This window comes from Eublepharis macularius, chromosome 3, assembly GCF_028583425.1.
Source record: "Eublepharis macularius isolate TG4126 chromosome 3, MPM_Emac_v1.0, whole genome shotgun sequence".
Taxonomy (NCBI): domain Eukaryota; kingdom Metazoa; phylum Chordata; class Lepidosauria; order Squamata; family Eublepharidae; genus Eublepharis; species Eublepharis macularius.
The window spans coordinates 57002686-57028218 of record NC_072792.1 but is presented as its reverse complement, the minus strand read 5'-3'; the positions used below and the strand labels follow the sequence as shown (position 1 = coordinate 57028218).

Genomic DNA, 25533 nt, shown 5'->3' with positions numbered 1-25533 from the left:
TACAAGTAGAAGAGTAAATATGTGGTTTAATACAGTGCTGTTATTTCCATTTCTGTCCTGCACTAACAGTTCCCAAGGATGCTTCTTTGTGCTTATGAAGTGTAGCTTAGTGACTCCCACAGCATATTCTGAAGGGTGTGTTAGCAGGTGAGTAACTTCAGCTGATGTTTCCATTTTGTTTTCCCTGCAGGTCATCAGTATGCACTTTGCTGGTGATATCACAATAGACCAATGCAGAAGCTTGCACGCTTCATATAGGGGTTAGGTAAGTGTGAATCTTTTCACAAGTATTGTATTATTTCAGAAGTCTTAATATTCTTATTTTATAGTCAAAATATAAAATAAGAATATTTTAAAGGAAAACATGCTATATTGAATGGCAACAAAGAAATTAACTCCTTGGCATCAATTACCTTGTTGGATGTGATGTCACCAGCAGAGCGCATCCTAGGCTCTTGATACCTGGAGATTGTGTTGAGAAGGTAGCCTCAGTGTTGTGCACCTGTTGGGAGAATATATATTTAGGAAATGAGGAAATGTAAGTTGTTAGTTCAGTGTCTAGCAGCATGTCTCTCTGCTTGGGCAGATTTTTGTAGATGTGCCACTTGTGCAGTCTGAACCCAGTGTAATATCCTATGCTAAGAATGTGAATCAAAAAGAGATGATTGATGTCGTTGCTGAATTTTCTATTTCCATATTTTACTCCGATGTGCAAAGCATGGGCAGGGAGGTATTAGCAGGGGAGAAACAGAGGGCTTCTTTGCTACTCCCCTCTTTCTTCCTGCTGGCCTGAGAAACACTATCCTAAATAGCTAGTCAATATGAAGAATGGACACGAGGAAGAGAGATTACAGTACAACATCAGTAGTGAGGAAGGATGCTGCATTCACTCCCATTTTCTGCTTCTCCCCTGAAATGCCCCCACTTCAAATTAAACAGGTTTTAAGTGCAGAACTTCTGTTGGATTGTCTCTTCCTTTAGGATACAATTGGAAGGCACACAAATCAGCCACCTGGCCGAAGCTAAGCAGTTTGGCCTGATCCTCTTGCCTGGTTGGGATCCCTCCTGGGAACTTTTTGTATATTGCCTTGAGTTGCATGATGGAAGGAAGGGGGTATAATCGTAGTAATAAATAAGGAATGTAGTATAAATGTTGTATTCTACTTCTGTCATTCTTAGCATTACTGTGGCGCTCCTTAATGGTAGGAGTGATAAGTATGTTAGTAGTAGAGACGGGTGTGAACCGGAAAAAAAACAAACTGTGCAGTTCGTGGTTCGTTAGATTTCACGAACCACAAACTTTCACGTACCTTCCCTGGTTCGCAAACCAGTTCGTTTGGTCGTGAAAACATCACATCTGGGTCAGCAAATTGTCACTTCCGGGCCAGCAGAAGGCCACTTCTGAGTCAGCAGAAGATCTGCAGAAAGTCCATCCTCTGTTGCCTAGGAAACTGATTGATCGGCGCCAGGCTGTCTGCTGTGACAAACCAAAAACTGAACCAAACGAACCAGCCTGAAGTTCGTGGGGGTTCGTCAGAAATGGGCTGTGACGAACCACTGGTTCGCGAACCATGAACCAGCCCGGTTCATGCCAAATTTTGGTTCGTATTTCGGTTCGTGCCCATCTCTAGGTAGCAGTTCTTTTTATTGCCTTTTACTGGGCCTTATCTGACATACCTTTTGATGGTTGGATTAGAGCTGCATGGCATCAGCTTCCAATGTAAGGAAGATTTGCTAGCTGTTTGTGAGTGTGATATGGGGAGGGGGTGGTTGTTCAAAGAGGCAAATCTGGTTAAGCAGTCAAAACCCTTGGGTATACTTAAAGTATTTCTTTGGATTGTGTCCCTAAGCACAGAAGACAAAAACTGTCTGAACAGGGACATTCCAGAGACGCGCTATGGCTGTAGCAGGAGCAGAAGGGGCTGGAGGCTAGGCTGTGGCATAGAATCAGTCTTACACTCCTGCATGTTTCTCTAGGGCTGTCCTATTGCTTGTACCTTGGCTCAGCAGACAAGTGCAAAATCATATCTAAGAACAGCAGGTGGGATGGGATTGTTTACATACTGTAGTGGAGCACTGAGGCACGCACTGTATAGCTTATCACAGAGTGGTTTTGGCCTGTAGTAGCACACTTACCAAAAAGGCTGGTCTCCATTGAAGAACACTAATAGTCTGCTTAAAATCCTTGGCAGGAACAAGAAATCTCTTGGAAACTACTTTATTTAAATAGAAAGGCAACACGTCAGTCCACATTAGTCAGTTTGGTGTAGTGGTTAAGAGCACAGGACTCTAATCTGGAGAACCGAGTTTGATCCAAGCCGCCTAGGACTTTTAAATGTCAGAAGCAGATCTTCTTGGGGCCTAGAAATTGCAAATTAGAACAGCACTTGTCCTAGATGGTAAGTTTCTTTTACGGTCCAAGCTATCATGTTTTGTGGCAGTTGAATGATCACAACAAGTAAATGTAGCCCAAGGTGATAAAAATATACCTGATCACCTACACATCTTACCTAGGGATATTAATTGATCCAGAAATATCCCAAAATGTAAGCTTCATCTTCTAGGAGTAGTACAAGTCTATTGAACATTCTATATTACCTGTTCTTGAGTTGGCTTTAACTTCAGTCCATGGCACTTCTACTTTATCTAGCTTAAATCTCAGTTTGTTTGCCTGCATCCAGTGCTTCTGTGGTCCAGAGGCTATTTCAGGTTTTCACGGCTTCCCTAGAATTAGTTTGCTGGGAGAGGAAGTGAGAGAGAGAACTGGGTATCATTATTATATTGGTTAACTTTCATACTTTCAACAATTTCTTATTGATGTTAAACATCATGGAAGACTAGATAGGATGTTTATAAGTCAGGGCCTAGAAGGCACAGCAGCAGTATCATCAGCACAACATTCTGGGATCTGCAACTGTAAAACAGTACCTCCCAAAAAATCTGTCTTGGCCAGGTAACCCACAAAATAGACATGGTCAGTATTAAAAGCTACCAATAGTAACGGAAGAAACAGCAGAGATGCATTCTTATTGTAAGTTGTCCCCAGTCAGGGCAACTAAGGCAGATTCTGTCCCATGCTTAGACTGGAAACCAGATATAGCCATTTATTGCTATGCAAATTTGAATTTTGACACTTGTTTTGAAACCAGAGCCCTGGTTATTTTAAGCACTTCTAGCACTAAAAAATTTCCACAGCACGGCTGTGAATGCTTACTTTTCTTTGATAGTTACACTCTGTGCTGTATTTACATCGAGGAAAGAAAGCTGCCATTGATAAGAATGGCATCTGCAAAGGATGAAGTGTGTATAGGAATGATGAACTCCAGCATGAATGAAAGGGCAGATTGTCTGGTTGCACATTTAATTGGCAGTCTTGGAGTGTGTGTGCTGGCATGAAGTGTTGATATTCTCAGAATCTGAAACACTGAAGACCGACTGGAATCTGCTCATGGCTTTTATATTTATGGGAGGTTTGGGAAACAAATTATGCATAATATCTGACCTTTTTGTTTTTCTTTCCATTGAAGATTGTATCCTAATAGCAAATCTAGATATGATGAATATATTTTTAGCTGGTGTCATAGTTCTGTCAAATGTTACTGCAGATGGTGCTTAAATTAAATGTGTGTCACAAAACAGTTGTGTAATCCTAATACAAATGTACAAATAAAAATTCTAATATATACTGGAAGGAGAAATCAGTACTGGTAACTTACTTTAAAATGGGTACTTAGTAATTTTTTTCCTATGGTGTTTCTCTTCAGTCTGTTTTCTATTTAACAAGATGGAACATCTGGGAATGAATTCGTGATTTCTCCTTTGGGTTTCTGTCTATTGGAATACTAGCACTGAACTCATCTTGCAGGTAGGCTGAAAGAAGGAACTTGGAAATAATGGGTAGGCCATTGTGGGGTTCCTCCTGCCTCTGGCCCACTATTTGTCCCTCCATCGCAACTTTTCCTGCAGCTAAAGGGCACACTAGGCATCCATGAAAAGGGGAGTGGGTTGCAACACCATGGTTCTCCTCCTCACCGTTGACCTCTGCTCCTTAGCCAAAAATAACCACAATAAGTAGATTTTACTCAACAGCATATTTTGTTTTTAGAGAGAGATCAGGTTTCATATGCACTTGCAGTCTTCCAGCTGCTTTCAGACAATGTAGTATATGAACATAATTGTTTGGAAGACATAGTAGCAGCGTTATTGAAGACTGAAAGCATGCGGTAAGTGATTGACACGCTCCCTGGAGAGAACAAGATCTATGTAAGCAATGCTGACAGATCTAGGTTAGGTTACATTATCACTGCTTATAGATACAGTTTGGTAGACCATATTACATACAGATCAATTGTTGCATGTGTATTCTTGTTGGGTGCACAGTTAACTTTAGAACAGCTGTATAAAATTTCCTTCCTCTTAAGGCTTCTGCATGACTGAGGCACATACCAGCACATAAAAACTGGTGAAAATGTGTTTGTGTGTGTGGCACAAAAATGGTGCAAAATCTCAAGCTACATCTCACAATATATGCCTCCCTGCCAGTTGCATTCTTCAGGCAGCCTTCTGCTCAAGAAAGATACACTCACATAGGATGGGCCATTTAACAACAGTTAGGTCATAGGCATTCTCTATGTAGGTATGTTCTCATGGAACAGGCTACTGGAGCGGGTGTCTTCACTTGCCGCATTTGGGACGGCATGTAAGACTGTCTTACAGAAGGCATTTGGTGCAAGGTAAATCAGTTTTAGCCTGTGTTTTTAACTGTGTATTGGTTTTTAATGACATTTACTATTTTTTCAGTGTGTGTATTGATCTTAACTTGCTGGGTGCTTATGTTTTGAGGTTTTATCCTTGCAGCTTTTGCTGTTTTGTTATTTGTGGAGATAAATACTTTGGTATGTCTGGTGCTTTTTCAGATATTTAACTGGTGTGCAAAGTCACCCACGCTTCATCTTGATTCACTGATACAATCTATTCCGTTTCAGAATATGGTGGTGATGTTAGCTATAGTAGTGTGGGAATGACAAATACAGGATCCAGTGCAAAGAAACATCTGGAAATATCAACATAACTTTTTAATTTTGCCTCCAGTGGCCTATCCCACTATTTCCCTCCACCGCTGAATTTTGTAACCAGTTTCTGAAGTTATATGGGTCTGTTTTTATTTAAAGAGGCAGGAGAACTTTGTACATGTGTAGAAAGGGGTCTGGCTGGATCAAAGCTATTATTACTAGATTTATTATAGTTTTCTGTGTGCCTAATACTGTATGATGGACAGAGTTGTTTTAGACAGCTAGTTGAAATGAAGCATAAGCTGACAACTTTTTAAGTTTCTAAAATTTGTCAGCTAAGTCAAAATGCCATTCAAATAAGTCTATACATAACTGGTTTGGGAAATCCAAACACAAGACTAGGCTGTCTCTATTACAGGGTAACTTTAGACATTACTCAGAAGCATTGGGAAGAAAATGTGCAAGTTGTTTGCACTTCCTTCCATGGTCCCAGTAGTGTCCAAAACCACTCACCATGGTAGCCAGAATTTGTCTATGGAATCATAGGCAGTTGCTAGAGCTGATGCTTCCTCATAGCTCAGCTGTCTCCTGGGCCGTTTCCAGACGGCTTACCTTCTGCCGCTCCATGCTGCAACATCGCGGCTCGTGCTGGGGTGAACGCGAAATATCGCATTTTCTCGCGTGAGTTTTGCACGATGTTGCGCAAAACTCGTGCGAGAAAACACGCTATTTCGCGTTTTCTCCGGCACGAACCGCGACGTTGCGGCATGGAGCGGCAGAAGGTAAGCCGTCTGGAAACGGCCCTTGTGTCTTGCTGCTTCATGCATTAATATTCCTTCACTGAAGCTGTTGCTCTTCCTTCTTTTGCATAATGGGTTGTGATGGTTTTGAGTGAACTCTTAGATATGAATTGGCAGCTGACTGATGTGCTCACATGGTGATACTTATTTGAATCAGAGCAAGCATGATTAACTTGTTCCTAGGAACTCTCAGGACTGTAAATTGTAGACAAAAAAGCCATGTGACACTGCCTTTGGTTTCTCAAAATTATGAGGTACACACCGAATACCATAGAAGTATGAAAGCATCACTTCCATTTAAATGGAAGATTCAAGAACTTTCAAAGGGTTTTTGTTTGTATTTTACTGATTGGGAAGTAATTGGAAATCAAGGGATTCTCTTATTAATTATCAAATCAGATGCCTGCTTGGGTTTGGGTGGTGTTGGGTTTCTTTGGGATGCTCAGAATTTTCTTGCGCTAGATAAACTTTTGAAGTACAGTCTCTCACTGGAGTTGGACGTTTTCATCTATATGCATATTACTAATTGGTATGCAAGGACATAATTATTGTTAGAACAAACAAGGCAAAAGAAGGGAAATGAGATGAAACAAAACCTGTTTTTAAAAAATGACACAGGCAATAAGCTTTTTGAATGATCATGATGGTATAGGATTACATGCACCCATTGCAGTGGCTTTCTTATAGGATTAGCATGAAGGTGTTCTTTGTATGCATTTTGCTGTGCTATAAAATTTAGACTACGGTAGGCTTTAATACAATAACTTCAGCTGGAGGATCTGAAGTTTGGCTGTTGCTGCAGCAGATAAAATGCATGTTATTAAATTTTCGTGAAACTAATGTTCACATGCTGTAAAGCAGTTTATCTTTTTTCTTTGATATTTCTACGATCTGAAACAGAGAAATGACACTTGCTTTGAAACTAGTCTTCCAATCCCCATTCAAGACTTGGTGCAACTTGCAGAGCAATATACTACTTTTCGATGTTACAAGTCTCTACAGTTCTTGAACTTTTTCTCATGATAGCATAAAACTAACAGATAGGCATAATTCTTATCTCTGGCTAACAGCTTTCCCTTCATCAATCTGCAGTCCCTCAAAGGAAATGGCAATGTAATTTTCCCCATGCACCCTAGAAAAATTCTGAAGTGAGAGGACAATTGTAAAGGACTGTTTTTCTTAATCTTGCACATCCTTCAGAGTAATTTTTAATATTTTAAATAACTGAGAAATGGCGATGGATGGATGGATGGATTAATGAGTATTTTTTTCTTTTGTTTTGGAAGTAATTTTAGGCTCAAATCTCTACAGAGCCATGAAACTCATATTTGGGCCAGTTACTGTTTCCCCGGGATGATGATAAGGAGCCAGTTTGGTATAGTGGTTAGAGCGATGGGACTCTAATCTGAAGAATCAGGTTTGATTTTCCCACTCCTCCACTCGAAGCCAGCTGGGTGACCTTGGATCAGTCACAGCTTCTGGCTCTCTCAGCCCCACCCACCTCACAGGGTGGTTGTCATGAGAATAATAATAATATAATAAACCACTCTGAGTGGGTGTTTAAGTTGTCCTGAAGGGCTGTATATAAATCAAAGGTGGTGGTGGTGGTGGTTATTCAGACTAGTCCAAAGAGGAGTTTCCTGGAAAATCTGCTCACTACGTTGTATATTTTGTGTCGTATTTCTGGGCTTACCACTGCCAAGCCTGGTTTCAATTTTTTTTCAAATGGAGCAACATGGGTACATGTAATTTATAATCATTTTGGTTGCATTGTATAAATAATTTCATAAAAGATGTGGAGCCCTCCAGTTGTCCACAGACAATGGTCAAGAGGAATATTTTGTTTTAGTGAGGTATAACAGATAATAATATGTCTGACTGTTTGGTTATGACTGTTGAAGGCTCTCCCTCTTTTGTTTTCGAAAGTAATCCTTTGTCACCAAAGACCCAAACAACTTCAAAATTCACAGCAAAAGATCAACAAAAAGCCAGTATGAGAGCCCATTTGCGTAACTGAGAACATACCACTCAACTTTACTAATAATGGACATGTGTAAAGTTCTTGTTCCATAAAGTTCTTGTTCTTTGAACAGTGGTTGTTGTGAGTCCTTTATTACAAAATGACTCACATGAGGTCTCTTAATAACTAATAAAAATACAGGGGACCACCCTGTGTTATTGTTGAAGTGCCACTGGCATAAATCTCTGCATGGTTCACATCTGGATTACTGGCAACTGTTCACCTCTGTCACTTCCCTTTCTGTGAAATATCTCTAAGAAACCCTTTAGTCTTATAAAAATCTCTTCCAGCCATTCCCTTCGTATGCTAGTTTCTCTAACATCCCACTTACCCCATCAATAATTTTTTTAATTTTTGAATTTTGTAACAATATGACAACAACCTAACAAATATTCATAATAATATTGAATACTAGAAACAGCGTATATAGGATATAGGGCATTTAACAGAGTTTATGCATTTGCCCAACAGAGTATATGCATTTGCCCAATAAAAAGAAAGGATCTTAATAGATGGCAATGACTTTGAGATTATCTGGGACCAACTTTAAATATTTTCTTTGCTGTTCTACAAAGTCCAAAAGAGGCCACCATTTCGCATAAAAATTAGATTGGAAATTCTGGTTCTCAGCAATTGAGATGTAGTCTGTGATTTTTTTCCATTGTGAGGAATTCCTACATTTTGATGATCCATAGTTGAATTGAAAATGGGATTTTTTACTTCCATGACTTTGATATTATAGCTTTGGGAGCACTTATCATGACTGAAATAAAATCTTTCTGGATTGCTAGAATATCGTTGTTATCCCATAAGTTAAGAAAGACAAGTTTAGGACAAGGTTCAATATTGTTTGCGGGCCCAGCTTGATACAGCGAGGGTCTGCCAAGCAGAATAAACACGCTGACGCTTGTTTGGAGAAAATAGGCCACAACTTTATTGATTACAGAATAAAGGAGCCATGGCAGCGTAGGGCACGGATCCCAGCATCGGCAGACCTGCCTGCCAACCGATGAAACTTCACCCTATCAGCCCACCTGCTGAAAGGGGACATGATGGGATGACGGATGAGGGAGCCACACTGGGCGGTAGCCTCTGTGTGTTCCCCCGTCACCTGAACTCAGGCTTGTTCTGTCAGCCCCCTGAGCTGGGCTTACCACTGCCAAGCCTGGTCCAAGACCCCTTATGGGGATCCCCTCTATGGGGAAACAGTGCACACAGACCCTGTTCCCCCTCAAGGGATCAGTGCCCAATGCCCAAACTGCCACAGGAGCCACGAAATGGCTCCCCCCCCGCTATAACCAACAAAGCAATCCATCCCGGATATCGTGCAACCAAATGTCCTGCCCCCAGCTAGACAGGTGCACGCCGTACAGGGCCTCCAAGTGAAAAGAGATGGGGTGGACAACCACCAAACCCCCCACTGCCAGGATGAACTTTCCCACCGTTTTTGACAGCCTCCTTCGAGCTAAATCAACCCTATCAGTATCCCAGGCCCAACGCCAGACCCAACGCTCCAATAGGTCAGACCACAAAATAGTCATGTTCAAATAACTCTCCCGCAACACCCCCAAGTCCGTCATCATGTCCTATAACACGTCCAGCTTCTTCCTCCTTGGCAAGTCATTCTCCCCGAGCTGTAACACGACTGCATCCGGTGGTCCCGCTTTTCACACTACTCAAAGAAAATGAGGCAGCAATGCTTTCCAAGTCATCCCTCTCAACCCAAATCACTCAATTTTGACCAAACGTTCGAGGCCCAAGTCAGGTCCCCAGCCAAGAGCCCTCACATAACGAGCTGCCCAGTATACAATGCTGTGGCCCATGATCCACACCCACTTACTCCGACCTGAAGAGACCAAAAAGAAGAGGGATTAATAACCAATTCTGGCCATACGTAAGCCTTGTAACTGCCGGATGCCCATCTGCCTATCGCCCGCACCCGACCCGGGGAGAGGCCAATCTGTGAAGCCGCCATGGCTGCCCCAATTCTAAATGAGTGCACTCCCTTGCAGGCAAATCCCTTGCAGGCAAGCCGGCAGCAGCCAGAGCAGCGTATCCTGTAATTTTTTCAATCATATTGAAAATCATATTCCAATAATGAGAAGTCAAAGGGCAGTCCCACCAACAATGCCTTCAATATTCTTAAATACCACTTTCTTTAACTAGCTGCATTTGGTTCCATACTGAGCTACATTTGGCTTCAGTACCAAAGGTTGTAGATCCCTGGTGGAGAGACAGAGGAGCATAAGCTATATTTGCCTAAACTGCACAAGAGGTTAAAAAGAGATAGAAACCAAAATCTCTGCCAGTGCCTTAGAGTCACCCTACAAAAGCAAAGTGCTTAAACAGTCATGGCTGCTTCCCCTTTGCTCAGTTTTCCTCAATTCTTTCAGTGAGAAGGTTGAGGGTATTAACATTCCTAGCCAGCTCGCAGAACCACAATTTCCATGGTTCTTTAGGAAAAAACATGCATTTAAATATTTTTTGTGTTGCTGCTCCCTTCTTCAATATCTTTTACTTGTTTTTGAATGGGAGAAAAAGCTGCTGTTTTGACTATTAGAGCTAATTTTTTTTTGTCTTTTGTAAACAGGCCTTGCAAGCCTGTTCACTAGTTTCTGTGTATTCCCTTATCTAGTTGCCCCCCCTCCCAAGTTCTGTGCAAACCGGGAAAACTGGATACACAGGAGAGTCCATGAACTTGAACAAACATGCTGTGTTGTAATCTTCGGAAGGAAGGAGTAAGTCTCTGTTAGTAAATGATCACTGCAATCAGTAAAGATAGCTAAGAATTCTGGCAGTGCTAACCACAAATATTTAAAATGATGCATCTGTCTTTCATTCAGCTGAATTTAAAAACCAAATAGGAGAAACAGATTGATGCGATTTCTAGTGCTAATGTACTACAGCTGCACTTGAGGCCTTCAATTTTGTCGTCATAAGGAACCGAATCATGTTCAACAGACTTCAGCAGTCATAAAAAATGTCAGGAGCCCTTGAAATACAATTCCAAATCAATATAAAGTTCTATTTAATTAAGAAGGACTGAGCTTGCTCTAGTGGTACTACAGCTGAAAGCTCATTTTAAGGTGAAAGAATATGTAAAATGAATCTTTCTTTTTTCTTTATTTAAATACCTTTCTTCTTGTTTGCCTATCATCATTTCTTCAGTTTATTACATATTCTGTATGGGTCTTGCTTTGTACATATGTGTTTTTGTGTGTGTATAAACATGTGTGAGGTAGAAGACTTGCTTAATGCGCCATCTGGTCTGCTTAAGAACCATTTTGACCCAGTTATAATGATGGATATTGACAAGATCCTGGCATCTGTGAAGGCCACTACTTCTGCACTTGATTCTTGCCCAGCTTGGCTGTTAAATCATGTAAAGATCACGTAAATGAGCCCTTAATGTCTATCATAAATCAGTCACTAACTCAGGTCACCTTCCCATAGAAACTCAAAGAAGCAGTTGTCCAGGGTTGAGCAGTCCCGGCACCCCGGACTTGTCACAGCCCCCTTACCTGAAGGCGGATGGGACGCCAGCAGCAGGTGCAGGAAGCCCCTGGGAGGGGGTGCTGCTCCAGCCAGCAGAAAGGGAAGGGAAAAGGGAGCCAGAGGGAGAGACCAGCCAGAGGCACGCCACGCCACCCCACCCCAAAGGACAAGAGGTGCACACACCTGTCCACGGTGCCAATGAAGGGGTAGAGGTACAGGAAACCCCTGCCCAGGCCCCGGGGGAAACCAGCAACCCCAGCCAAAAAAGGGAACTGGCTGCACTCCAGGAGACCAGCCCAGCTCCTCGTGAGCAAAGGCAGAGGAGGCGGTGCCGCATCACTAAGAAAGGCCCAGCCAGCCCTGCAGGAAAGACTGAGGGAGAAGGGAAGAGGGAAAGAAGGCACACCTGGGGGAAGCCCCAGCTGGGAGACATTCACATTCAGCCCCACCCTGCAGGAGAGCCCAGGAAGGCCAGGAGAAACTAGAGAATGGGAAGGAACACCTGAGGGCAGACACAGCTGGGCAGCATCAGGAGAGAGAAGGAGCCTGGAAAGAAGGGCGGGGGAAGGTGGAGAAAACCCTATAAAAGCTGGCTCAGGGGAGTGTTTGTGGTGGATTGTGGAGGAGTGGAGAGAAGCGAGAGAGTGCGAGGAGGTGAGGAGGAAAGTTGATGAAGGAGGAGATGGAGGAGAGTAAGAGTGGTGACGGGGTCAGGTTGAGCAGGCCAGCGAGTGGACTGAGAGGGAGCCAGGGTGAGGTGTACCGCCCCTCCTTCCACAGAGCAGAGTCCTGCAGTATCCCTGACACCCCCCTGAAGTTGGAGCCAGGCGCACTGGCGCCCCACCCAGCGGCATCTGCAGCGAGCCCTAACAGCGGTCACCCACTCAGTACTTAAAAAACCACCCCAAGACAAAATGATGTGGACAATTATTGCTCAGTCTCCAAACTGTCCTTTCTGGGCAAAGTGATTGAGAGAGCAATGGCAGACCAACTATAAGTGGATAACTCTTATGCTCTGGACCCTTTTCAATCTGGTTTCAGGCTGAGCTATGGGACTGAGATGGCTCTGGTGGCTTTAGATGATGACGTCTGTCTGAATATAGATTAAGGCCATGCTGCTTTGTTGTTCCTCCTAGATCCATCTGCGGCCTTTGACTCAGTAGACGATGCCATCCTGTTGAGGCATTTGGAGGCAGAAGTGTCTTGGATTAATTTAAATTATTCCTCATGTAACCGACTCAGAGGGTTGCTGTTGGTGACTAGCTATCTTCATTGTGGGAATTACCTTGTGGGGATCCACAGAACGCAATCTTATCCCCCATGATATTCAACCTCTGTGTAAAGCCTTTAGGAGAAAGCATTTGTAGGTATGGAAATGGATACTATCAGTATGCAGATGATATCCAGATCTGCATCTCGCTATCCAAATCCCCTGGTGATTCAATAGAGGTCTTGAGTTGCTGCCTGACAGCTGTGGTCAAGTGGCTGAAAGCAAACAAATTGAAACTGAATCCTGCTAACATAGAAGTGATGTGGGTTGGGAAGGCAGAGATATTGAAAGACATTGTGCTCTCCACTTTTGATGGGGTTCAGCTTAGAGCCCAGAAGTTATACTGAATCTAGCACCACTGCTAGAGAAGCAAGTTAATGCATATGCAAAAAAATACCTTCCTCAAACTCAAGTTTGCCTGGAAGATGGCCCCCTACCTTGATGTGGCCAATTTGGCCACCTGGATCCACACCATGGTAACACTGAGAGTAGACTATCATAATGCACTCCATGTAAGTCTCTCTTCAAAGTCAACTTGGGGACTCCAGTTGGTGCAGAATGGCACAGCTTGATTGTTATCAGGAGCTAAGTGGAGCATGCATATAACTCCCATTCTGTGGTCACTCCATTGGCAACCCATCAGTTACCGGGCATAATTCAAGGTTTTAGCTATCACGTAAAAAGCCCTTCACGGCCTTGGTCTCTCATAGCTGTCTCTCTCCCTATGAGCTTCACTGCCTTTCTGCCAGTGCAGCTTCTCTCATCTGAACAGGACCTTCTGCAGTTGCCACCCTGCCAATGGGCAAAATCAACAAGTGCCTGTAGGCATGCATTCTCTGTGGTGGCTCCCACTTTACAGAACATCCTGCCTGAAGAGGTCAGGAAGGATCCCACTCTCCTGGCTTTCCACAAACTAAGTGAAACTGAATTATTCAGGAAGGCTTTTTTGCACAGGTAAAAGGGCTCTGCTGTAAGGAAAAGGTTCAGAGACAGAGATACTAGAGGGATAGGAACTGTAGGCTGTACTACTGTGAACTATTTGTATGCTCCTACTGGATGGGTTCCGCATTGTTTAATATGTCATGTTAAATTGCGTATGTTTTGTTCCACCATTGTATCAGTTGCCTGTGGTTGAGTCTCCCAGTGGAATTAGAGTCTCCTCCTAAAACGGCATCAGGTAGTTGCTTCTCGCGTTCTGTTTCTGACCAGCCCAACATCTGTAAGCTTCTGTCTCGGTATTGGTCCTCTGCTTTATTTTTAGAGGCAGAGCATTCTTACTAATTCATGTCAGCAGTTAGCTAGAAAGTGGAGCAAGACTGCAACTTGTAATTTAGCTGTCTGATGTGCATTGGATTCCTTGTGGAATTTGGGCTTTAGTGTGTGTTCAGAATATTTTTCTATCTTAAAGACTTTTCTTACAAGTTCGGTGTACATTTCTTGAACCTTTTTGGATGTAATTTCTTTAACTTTTGCTTGCTTTGGTATTGCTTATGAAATACAGTACAAATACTGAGCCCCGTGGCATAGAGTGGTAAGCTGCAGTACTGCAATCCAAGCTCTGTTCACGACCTGAGTTCGATCCCAGCGGAAGCTGGGTTCAGGTAGCCGGCTCAAGGTTGACTCAGCCTTCCGTCCTTCCGAGGTTGGTAAAATGAGTATTCAGTTTCCTGGGGGTAAAGCGTAGATGACTGGGGAAGGCAATAGCAAACTACCCTGTAAAAAGTCTGCCAAGAAAACGTCATGATGTAACGCCCCCCCCCCCACGGGTCAGTAATGACTCAGTGTTTGCACAAGGGACTACCTTTACCTACAATACAAATGGCTCATTTTAAGCTTCTAAAATGAGATGGCAGGGCCCACTTAAAATTCCTTGGATTACAAATGCAACCCTCCCCCCTCCCCCGACATTCCAGTGAATGTGGATTTCCTTGGCCAACTAAGCTGAAAAAACATGCACCACGTTAGGTAGAGCTGCTGATCCTTGTTACATCTTGTAGTGGATCCTTGCAGTAGCAAGTTTGATGCTGGACAGCTGCCAAGTTGGTTTCATAGCTGTTGGGCAGGAATGAAAAGCTTAAGGGACATTTAACGAAAGAGAGCTGTCACCACCTTCCAAAAAGAAGAATATAGTATTTGCTCTAGTTATCATCCAGGCTATAGCCATCTAAACACATGCAGTTAAAATGTTTCTTCATGTCACCGTGGTTTCCAAAATCTTGCAATGATGCTGTACTTCCCATGCATTATGCTGCCATTCTTTCTTTTTTCCTGTTCTGCTTCTCCTCTTTCGTCATGCTAGCTGCTCTCTGTGCTATTTCTGTCTTCCCTCCGGACTATTATTTCAGTTTGCATCTGTGATATTGGCTACAGATGGCTGCTTCCCATTCAGCTTCCTCTTGGTGAAAGATGAAAGCCCCATTTTAATTTATTCTGGGATCTCTTACTGCAGAAAGTTGCTTTGCGGTAATATCTTTTATTGCAGTACAGTATATTACAGTACAGTATTGCAGTATATTCTGGCCATTTAAGTGGTTCAGAGGTAGAATCATAGAAAACTAATGTTCTGAAAAGTTTCCATGCTGATGGATCAAAAGTACCGTCTACATCTGATGGGAAAACTGACTGCCTACTTAAATTTCACCAACCTGATCGTGCTGATCCATGGCCCTGTAACCTTAAGGCTAGATTACGGTAATGCACTTTCTTTGGGGCTGCCCTTAAATATACTTCAAACTACAGTTGGTTCAGAAGATGATGTGAGACTTGCCCATTTCAGCATATTACACTAGTCTAAGAAGATTTGCATTGGCAGCCTATATATTTCTGGTTTCAGTTTAAAGTGCCAACTTTAACCTTCAAAGCCTTATATGACCTGGTACTCGTATAGCTGAAGGACCATCAACTCTGTTCATGTTTGCTGGTGGAAAAGTGAGGGGCGTGTTGTTGTCTGATTCCCGCCTTCTTGACTGTAACCTCCCCAAGACAGTTTCTTCACAATGCTCTCATGATTCCCACCATAGAGGCTTTGGGATTGTTGGGGGGGAAAGGGAAGATGAGAGAGACCCATTTTTACTCATTGTTCAGGTACAACCCGTTCTCTGTCGGTGCTTACTGGAGCGTACCTAGAGTTTTAATATTTTTGTCTTTCAGGACTTATTGTTGGAGTGATCCTGAGGTATGGCTCGCCTTCCGTCAGTGGTCAAGATAAGGCATTTAGCTGCTCCCAGGAGAGTCGCGCCTTTACAACCCTGTTGGTCAACATCAGTGGGAAATATTTTGAATATACGTTAAAAGGAGAAATAAGCCCTGGAAAAATACACAACGTGGAGCAGAATGACATGTTGCGGAAAGTAAGAGTAACCCTTTGAGTTTGTGTTTATGTGCTGATCCATTTAATCCCAGGGTGAATATATAGAAAATAATTGTGTTCCTCAGTATTTATCTGAATTACGGTTTCTGCTCTTAGCATAATAGTATAGTTCACTGAATCACAGAGTTGGAAAGGGCCATACAGACCTTCTAGTCCAACCCCCTGCCCAATGCAGGATGAGCCTAAAGCATCCCTGACAAATAGAAGATACTTTTGTAGCAGTCTAGTAGACCTCAAAAGCCTTTTACTACGAGATGCGGGGAGGGGTTGGCTTGCTTGTTCCACCCTTCCCTGTTGGTTTTAGAAACCAAGTGTGGCGATAATATATGCTTGTAAGAATTCAACTTTGATTCCTCTTCATATTTGAGAAAATTTGCTGGTGTTCTTGCTTTAGAGTTGAGGAGCAGTCGCAGAGAGTAGCTTATCCAACACTACCTGTCAATATTCCCAAATAGCGAAGCGGATCTAGATTGTCATAAATCCTGCAGCGATTTCACTCATAGATCAAGAGTAATTTCTGTTGAAACTAATAAACCACCAGTCCTAAGAGAAGGTTGTATGAGACAGCTATCACAAGTTGTTGGATATTTTATTGTCATGCAATAGCCATCAAAAGTAGCAGGCTTTTCCTTTGTGGTCTAGATAGTCCACACAATGAATGATTACTCTTGCACAACAATAGCACAATCTAAAGTCATATGTGCATGCAGTCTGAATGAGCTGTAAAGAGTGAAATACAAGTGATTTATTTGCCAGGAAATTGAAATCACCTACACCCTGCTGAATGAGACCGTCTTTCCCGAGGCACACCAGTCTGTCTCTATTGTTTACACTGATATATTGACATGAAGAAAATCTATACCTTCAAAATCCTGGCAATTTGTGACTATTGGGAAACTTGCTCTTAGATCAATCGCTGTCTCTCTCTTTATTAGGTAACTTTTGACCCAGAAGTGTTCTTCAACATCCTCTTGCCTCCCATTATTTTTCATGCTGGTTATAGTTTGAAGAAGGTAAGCCCAAAGCATTTTCTGAATAGTATTTGTGTCTGTCTGGGTCTCAGTCAATATACGATATCCAGTGAATGATGCTGATGGCCTCTTGAATGCAAAATTGGCCTTTTAGGCAGCTGCTGGTTAGTGCTGTTATTTTAAAATGCCTAAAATGTGTCAAGTCTATACTTCTAAATTTGTACCTTAAAATAGTGCTTGGGGTATCTCCCTGTATCAGTGCTATATTCTACACTTCTGCTAATGTTAATAGATAACTCTCACAAAGCATTAATAGATCAATATAAATAATTTACATACATATAAATTGTATGTTTGTTATGTTAATATAATAAGATAGTAATTAACATTTTCATGATTGCAGTTGCTATATCTTTCTTCATTCTAAGCTTTGAGACAATTTTTAATGACTTCTCTATTGAAGTCTCAAGGCCGGCATACAAAGAACTGCACTTGCACAGTATACGGTTCCTCGTTTCCTTCTCCAGCTGCAGCTTTCCCTTCTGTGTTGTGTTCTTGAAGGCTCTCTAGCTTTCATGAAAAATGTTAAGTTGTACAAGCAATTGATCTCAGGAGAATGTTTTGGGCACACAGGAGCCTGCTTGGAAATCCCCGTATGGCCTTGGCATCTAGGTCTGTTTCTGAGAATACTGATAGGTCTGTTTCTTCATAGAAGTTTCTTACTGGAAACAGGATTAGGATTCCTTTAGATAAAAAGTCATATGGATGTGTTTTCAGGTTTACAACAGAATTTTTATGCTCTTATCTCTTTAAAACACAAGACTACATAGCATACAAGTAAGCAGGTTTCTCAAATATTTACAACAGCAGAACAAATAGACTAAATTGACATTTCTGAGAGTTGAGTACAGTTAGCAGAAGCCAGAGCATTAAACTCTGCAGCTGACTTGTTTTGGAAAGAGGTCAGCCAAGCAGCAAAATGTGAGAGGACCCAGATTAGTGACTGTGACAGACTGTACTTTTTAAAAGCCTGGTAGTACTGTATAAACAGCTGAAGGACTGTTAAGGGTTAATCCCTCACAGGCACAGAGAGCTTTGAGTGACAGGCTACTCCAAGGAAACTGATTGGGTAGCATGAACTGGAAAGAAGAGGGTTTTTTTGAGCCCTAGCTGAGTGGAATCCAGTGTGAACAGCTAGGAGATGGAGTCCTAACTGAAAGCAGTTTAACACTGACAGGAGAACTGGGGAAAAGTTGGCAAGGATGTTTGGGAAGTAGGTGCAGACTCCCATTGGGGCCAAAAAATGGGATAGATCTTCTAAGGAGAGGAAACTTTCGCTACTAAGTTAAACAAGGAGGTAGTTCTGGAAAATGAAGAGATCCCTGGTTGGTTGTGGTTGAAAACTGCAATGCAAGAAGGTAAGCCGCCAGGAGATTGCTTGCCACTGGCGGGCACTTGGGATCCCTTTTCTATATTAGAGTGGGGATTTGAATCTGGGTCTCCTAAGTCCTCTTGCATGTAGCCAAAGGTTACCAAATCAAGCAACTAAAACTCAAATAAAACACATAAGCAGATCATCAAACAATAAAACTAGGATGTTAAAACTATTGATAAATTTAATGTGTTCACTCTGGCAGGGTTGGTAGATTGAGTTTTAATCTGGAAAAACCTGGGTCAAATCTTTCAGTTAGTTGGATCCCTTTGACCAAGTTGCTGTTTCTCTTGGCCTAACTTGCCGGTTAACTGTGAGGCTCAGTGCATAAGTGGCAAGAAATGCTATAGATACGTCTTGTAGTTGTTAGTTGATCTCTGGATTCCTTTGCCAACTGTAGCAGATAGGAGTTCCCTAAGAATACAGGCTATGTGTTCCCCTGCCATAGCCAACAAAGGGGAGTCATGTGACTATGAGGTCGCCTCATGAGTTGAGTAGTATTATATACTGTACTTATTTGAACGGCCCACTTGATTCTTAACTAGCTACATTTTTGTCTTGAATGCTGTTCCCTATGGGATTTATACCCATAGGTATAAATGCCCTCCATGGTAGCTTTGCTCATCTGAACAGCATCTCTAGCAGGTGCCAGCCTACACATGGATGAAATCAACAGCAGCCCGTACATGGGCTTTCTCTGTGGTGGCCCCTACGCTGTAGAACAGCCTGCCTGAGGAGATCAGGATTGCTCCCACGCTCTTGGCTTTCTCCAAACAATGTAAAACCAAATTATTCAAAAAGGCTTTTTACTCAGATGCATTGGTTACCGGTGGAGTACCAGATCAGATTCAAGGTTCTGGTACTAACCTATAAAGCCCTATGCGGACTGGGACCGGCGTATCTATGGGACCGCCTCTCCCCGTATGAGCCCTGGAGGATGCTTCCGTCCAGTGATAAACAGCTGTTACTGGCCCCTGGCCCCAGGGAGGCCCGTTTAGCGTTGACCAGAGCCAGGGCCTTTTTGGTCCTGGCTCCAACCTGGGGGAATGCTCTGTCTAAAGAGATCAGGGCCCAGTCGGATTTGCTATCCTTCCACCGGGCCTGTAAGACAGAGCTGTTCCGCCAGGCATATGGTTGATGCCCTGGGCCTCCCTGCCAGCCACCTAGAGATAGCTGTGCTCTACCACCTATTCTTTACCATATATTCTTGGAGGTGGGTGGGTGGTGATTGCTGGAGAAATCTGCTATATGTCTTTCAAAATCTTCTGCTGTATTGCTTGTTGTGTGTTTTTAAAAGTATTTAAGGAGTTTTATTGGTTTTTAAAGGTACATGTATTTTATATTATTGTATAAATTGTAATCCTCCCTGAGCCTGCTGATGTGGGGAGGGCGGAATATAAATCGAATAAAATAAATAATAAATAGATAGATAGGAGGGCAGTATTTTAGGGAGGGGGTCTCAGATGTTTCGCTAATGAGTTAGGAACCATAGACTTCACCATTATGTTGCCTTACATATCTGTTGCTTTAAATATGTACTCCTGTATACTACTTATGCTTCATGTTGTCTAATGTCAGTCCTAGAACTGATTATGTTCTGTGTCAGCAATTCTTCAACCCCATACTGTATCCTTGCTATTGCTATGTCTTTGTAAACTTGTATTCATTTACCCTATGACATTGTTTATGGAAATGTCCTTGACACTGTATGGAAATGCCTGCCCTTGTCCTTGCTACTGATTGTACTAATCTCACACTATGTAATTCACCTCAAGTCTCAATGAGAAAGGCGGACTATAAATGACATAAATAAAATAAAATAAATAAACAGCTTTGTGCCATGGACCATAGTCACTATGTGACTAGATAATTCTGTTCATATTGTACGGATTTTTGTGTATTTAAAAAAAAATTCTGCTGAGTGTTGTGCTTGAGGCCTTGGGACAGCACCTTTTAGTATCATGGGAGCTGTCCTTTCTGGCCTGAGGTTGCATGGAGCCCTTGGTTTTTTTAGGAGATCCTGACTGAAAAGAGGAAGTAATTAAATTCCTACGTCTGCACTGAGGAAGGCTGTAATGTATTGCGGAACGAAACTATGCCCAAATAGACAAGGAAGCTCTGGCATCATGCTGCTGGAAGACTTGCCGAGTCCACCACTTAGAGCCTCCGACGTGGCGTCACACACTGCTAAAGATCGCACCCTCAGCCGCGTTCTCAACTGGGTGTGGAGGGGGTGGCCATCAGGCCAGCTGGCCGAAGAGTTTCGGCCGTTCCTCATTAGACAGCACGAACTCTCAGTGCACAAGGGCTGTCTGCTATGGGGAAATAGAGTTGTAATTCCCAGCAAACTGAGACAACAAGTGCTGGAGGCACTACACAGCGGACACCCAGGCATAGTCTGCATGAAGGCAATGGCGCGCAGCTATGTTTGGTGGCCAGGCATGGATAGGGCTATCGAGGAATGGGTCCGTACCTGTCAGCCGTGCCAAGAAACACACCCAGCTCCAGCGCAAGCCCCAGTACATCCTTGGGAGTCAGCGAGAGCACCCTGGTCGAGACTCCACATTGATTTTGCAGGGCCATTTCAGGGACAAACCTTCCTAATAGTTGTGGACTCTTATTCAAAATGGCTAGAAGTTGTTCCCGTCTCCACAATGACTACTGCTGTGGTCATTAGGGCCCTACGTCAGATGTGTGCAACACACGGTTTGGCTGACACGGTAGTGTCAGATAACAGAACACAATTCACGTCAGCGGAGTTCCGGCAGTTCCTGGCCAACAACGGCATCAGGCAAGTCACGTCTGCTCCGTTCCACCCTTCCACCAATGGGCAGGCAGAACGGATGGTGCGGACAACAAAGGACAGCCTTCGGCGAATCAGCCAAGGAGACTGGCAATCGCGATTGGCTGCGTTCCTGTTACAGCAACACGTCACGCCGCATTCTACGACAGGGCGTAGCCCCGCTGAACTACTAATGAACAGGAAGCTCACCGTGACTCTCGACAGGCTGCACCCCGACCTAGCGGATGAGGAAAGGCCCATGCCGGAAGGAGAGGTAAGGACCTTCCAGCCGGGGGATCTCGTATATGCCCGCGACTACAGCGGACGTCTGCCATGGGTGCCTGCGACCGTGGACACCACAACGGGTCCAGTGTCATACGCCGTTGTCGCTGCGGATGGCAGGAAACTACGAAGACACGTGGACCAGCTACGACGCAGATGGCCGACCAGGACAACGGGAGCCGAGAGCTTACCAACGCCCAGTGAACAGGATACCATCCCTCCAGAAACGGACAGTGAAGCTATACCACAGCCGGCACCAACGGTCAGCTCACTGGCTGCAGAGGCAAGTACTACCCCCGAGAACCAAGCGGAACTAAGTAACGGGCTACCAACTGCCCAAACACCGGCTCAATTGTCGGACGCACTTTGTCCCTCGCCTAAAGTGACCTTACGAAGGTCCCAGCGGACTCGGACTACTCCCAGCCACCTGAAAGATTATATTTGTTAGGAGGTCAGTTCTGACTTAGGGGGGAGGAGTGTAATGTATTGGTCGAACTGTAGCTGATAGAGAACTCAAGGCTTTGCTATCAGTGGCCACTAAGTACGGGTGGCAGCAAATCAGGAGAGCCAGATAAAGGCCAATCACTGAGCTGTAAATAAGTTACAATGTATGTGAGTTATGCAAACGAGGGTATTCTAAAGTTCGTGTTCTCATTGGCTATAACTCTTTGGGAGGGAAAACTGGTATGTATATATATTGAGGGTTTCTGTCAGCTATCGTTATTGTGTGTGGTTATACTGAATAAAGAGCTGTTGGTTTACTTCAAGTCTGAACCCACTATTTAATAAAGGCCTCTCACAAAGTCCTTGTTTTTTGGAGGAGGGGGGTATTTCCCCTGAAGAGCTGCCTTCTCAAGCTAAGGAGAAGGTGGAAGTCTCACCACTAACTGTCTTCCTTTTCTTGCTGAGCCAAAAGCATAACGAGTGCCCAGAGACTACACTGTTTGCTGGCCATGATGTCCCCAGAGAAGGTTCTCAAAGATACAGTGAGCAGAACCACAAGTGACAAAAGGCACAGATTGGACACTTGTCAGCTTCCCTCAAGTTTTGATGGGAAATGTAGGCAGCTTGGCGGAATGTTGGACAAGTGACAGTTGAAAAGTCCATTGGACAGCAGTCGGAGAGCGAAGCTGCGAGACCAGGATGCCTACATTTCCCATCAAAACTTGAGGGAAGCAGACAAGTGTCCAATCTGTGCCTTTTGTCACTTGTGGTTCTGCTCAGTGACAGTGAGCCACCCCACTGTGCTGGCCATGCAGAGCTGCTGTTCCAGACAACCCTAAGCTGTGTTGTATCAAGCATGATCCCTACATGACAATCTTCCAAGTAAATCAAAAGCCTGTATTGTATAAGCAGAACATAGTTTTAGTATATTGCTGAAGAGGTTTTAAAGAATATTTGGTATGTTTGCATCTAACCCATCTTTCTTTCAGAGACACTTCTTCAGAAATCTGGGGTCTATTCTGTCTTATGCCTTCTTGGGAACTGCAGTCTCTTGTTTCATTATTGGGTGAGTGAGTTTTGTGAAACTACTAGACTTGTGGTGTGTAATTTTTAGGCAACTTATTAATTAAGTTGTGTTTGGACTGACTGGTTCTTCCAAATCTTTATCTTATTTTTTCATTCAATGGCAAATAAATTTCATCATTTTTTAAAATAGTTCTCCTTCCATGAGATCATGCAATGACAGGTTGTAAATTTCAGAAAGCTAGAACGGAAGTTATAGAATCTCCCGGCCAATTATAAAAATAGGTTTTATACTATCTATGTGAAGAGAAGTGATATGAAGTGAGAGGGCACCCACTTATTTATAAAGTATCTAATACCTAGAAATATATGGGCCTATAATTAGCAAACAATCCTTCCTATTAGGTACTGGATAGTGAACAGTACATGCGGTAATTCCTTCATATGAAAAGAGGGCAGTATTTTTTTTCTTCCTTCTAAACCTTCCCACAATGGGTTGGATCCAAAATGCTGTTCTATAATGGCTATTACATGAGCAGAATGGCGCTTCCTTAGGAGGAAAAATGGCATTTTTTGCCAGTCTCCCCCTGCCCCGCCTCACAGACACTTGGCCTCTGATGCCATGGTCCCCTTGGAGATACAGTGGGAAGGGAGAGGCAGCAAAGTCCAGTTCCATGAGCTTCAGTTTGCTCATGATACAGTAGATACAACCATTGCCGTTAGGACAAATTGTGTCCTCTTAATTGTTTTAATCTCCCCCTTCACTGACACGTGTCCTAATAACAAAAAAGAAGTTCAAGTTCCAATTTACTTGAGAGGAAGTGCTATTTGATTCATCAGTGAGACTTAGTTCTGAGTTGGCATGCATATAAATGTTGTACATCATCAGTAATATGACCGAGCCCTACAAGGGATATATAAATGGAATATATTTTTATAAGAAGGGCAATACACTAAATTCAGAATCTGAATTACAGCTGTTGTGAAAATATGGGGCTTGCAAAATATATTTTTCCCCTTATAGGAATCTTATGTATGGCGTTGTGAAGCTAATGAAGCTGGTAGGGCAGCTCTCTGATAAATTCTACTATACAGATTGTCTTCTCTTTGGAGCTATTATATCTGCTACTGATCCAGGTATTGCGTTGTATAGACTCTAAAGTTAAAACATTATTATTTTTATTATAACTAGTTTTTCATGCTGGTTTAGCTTTCATATGCATCTCCTGTTAATGTGCCACCTGGGAGAAATATAATTATCTATGACAAGCAATATTTGCCATTTTCCCCAGGTATAATAATTATAATAAACAAGGGTGAATGTATAACAGAGCTGCCTTTTTTGGTGCATTGAAGCATGGGACTTTATAGAACTCTGAAATGCAGCATTAATTCAGATGTGGTTGCTACCCTATCTAGTTTACAAAACTGCAGCAAAATGCCCAGAATTGGGATATGCAACATGGTTGGATGGCTGTCTATAAGCTGGAGCTAAAGACTAGAGGAGCGAGGCAGGTGCAAGAATTTTCATATCTGTACCCTAGATTTTGGCTTAGGCTCCCTTAGGATCCCATACTGTTAGTGTACCTTTTTTTCACTGACAAGGTAATGTGAGAAGCCCTGACTTGTGTGGCAGCAGCCTACTTCTAACTATACTCGCACTTTTCTTCCCAGAAACTGGAGCCATGTTGGAGTGCTAAGGAGCTACAGTGTGGCCTTTTCTTGCCTGTCCTGTGGTTATGAGGGAAAGAGCTCTGCTGCTGCAGTTCCTCAACCACCACTACCATTATAATTAGGGTTACCAGTTCTGTGGTGGGGGTGGGGGATCCCTCACTCCCAGCTTCCACTCTCCCTACTTCTCACCTGGCTGGCGGTGGGGAAAGGCTCAGGAATGGATCTCAAAGCCCCACAGCATCCTCCTGTGTGCTCCTGAGTTCTTCTTTGTCGTGCTGGGAATGATGTCATTCTTGGAGTGACGCAGAAGCAATGGGTCACATGCAGGGCCGATTTAATAAAAATCAGGCTTCAGTCTAGTGTTTGGGTAAGTTCCCCCCTCTGGTGCACCCCCCCCAACTTCCCTGTCCCCTGCTTTCAAGGCCGGAGGACCTGGCAACCCTAATTATAATAAAAATGGAGAAAAGAATTGTCTGCAAATATTCAGCAAGGGGCCACGATCAGCCCATAGTCCCTAAGTTAAACAAACTAACATTAGCTCAATTTTTATTTATTTCACAGAATTCTGTGCTGCCTTTTCACTCAAATAGGATCCTCAAAGTGACAGGCATCAAAACATTAAACCATCTGAACAGCATTTAAAATATATTTTTAGAAAATCAGTAAAAACATAAACACAGAGAACACCAGAACCAGGGAGGAGGGGAAATAACAGATATTGGGTATATGCCAAACAATCCAAAAAAGACTTCACTTGCTGTCAGAAGACAATGATAAAGGGAGACAGATAATCTCTTTGGGGAGGGAATTCCAGAGGTTTGGTGCCACAAGCAAGAAGGCCCTTTCTCAGGTTGCCACCCATCTAGCCTTGGAGGGCAGGGGCACACAAGGGAGGCCCTCCAAAGATGACCAGAGTGGATGGGTGTGCAGTTTCATATGGGAGAAGGCAGTCTCAAGC

General features: G+C 43.2%; 1 protein-coding gene across 2 annotated transcripts in view; it reads left to right on the top strand.

The window, feature by feature from the left end:
* SLC9A7 (solute carrier family 9 member A7) overlaps nt 1-25533 on the top strand; it is a 61206-nt gene that overhangs the window by 9046 nt on the left and 26627 nt on the right. For both annotated transcript variants that reach the window (XM_054973110.1, XM_054973109.1), the window contains exons 2-5: nt 15748-15947; nt 16903-16980; nt 22868-22944; nt 23926-24038. In XM_054973110.1, the coding sequence (XP_054829085.1) occupies nt 15748-15947; nt 16903-16980; nt 22868-22944; nt 23926-24038 (468 nt within the window). The remainder of the gene's footprint in view (nt 1-15747; nt 15948-16902; nt 16981-22867; nt 22945-23925; nt 24039-25533) is intronic.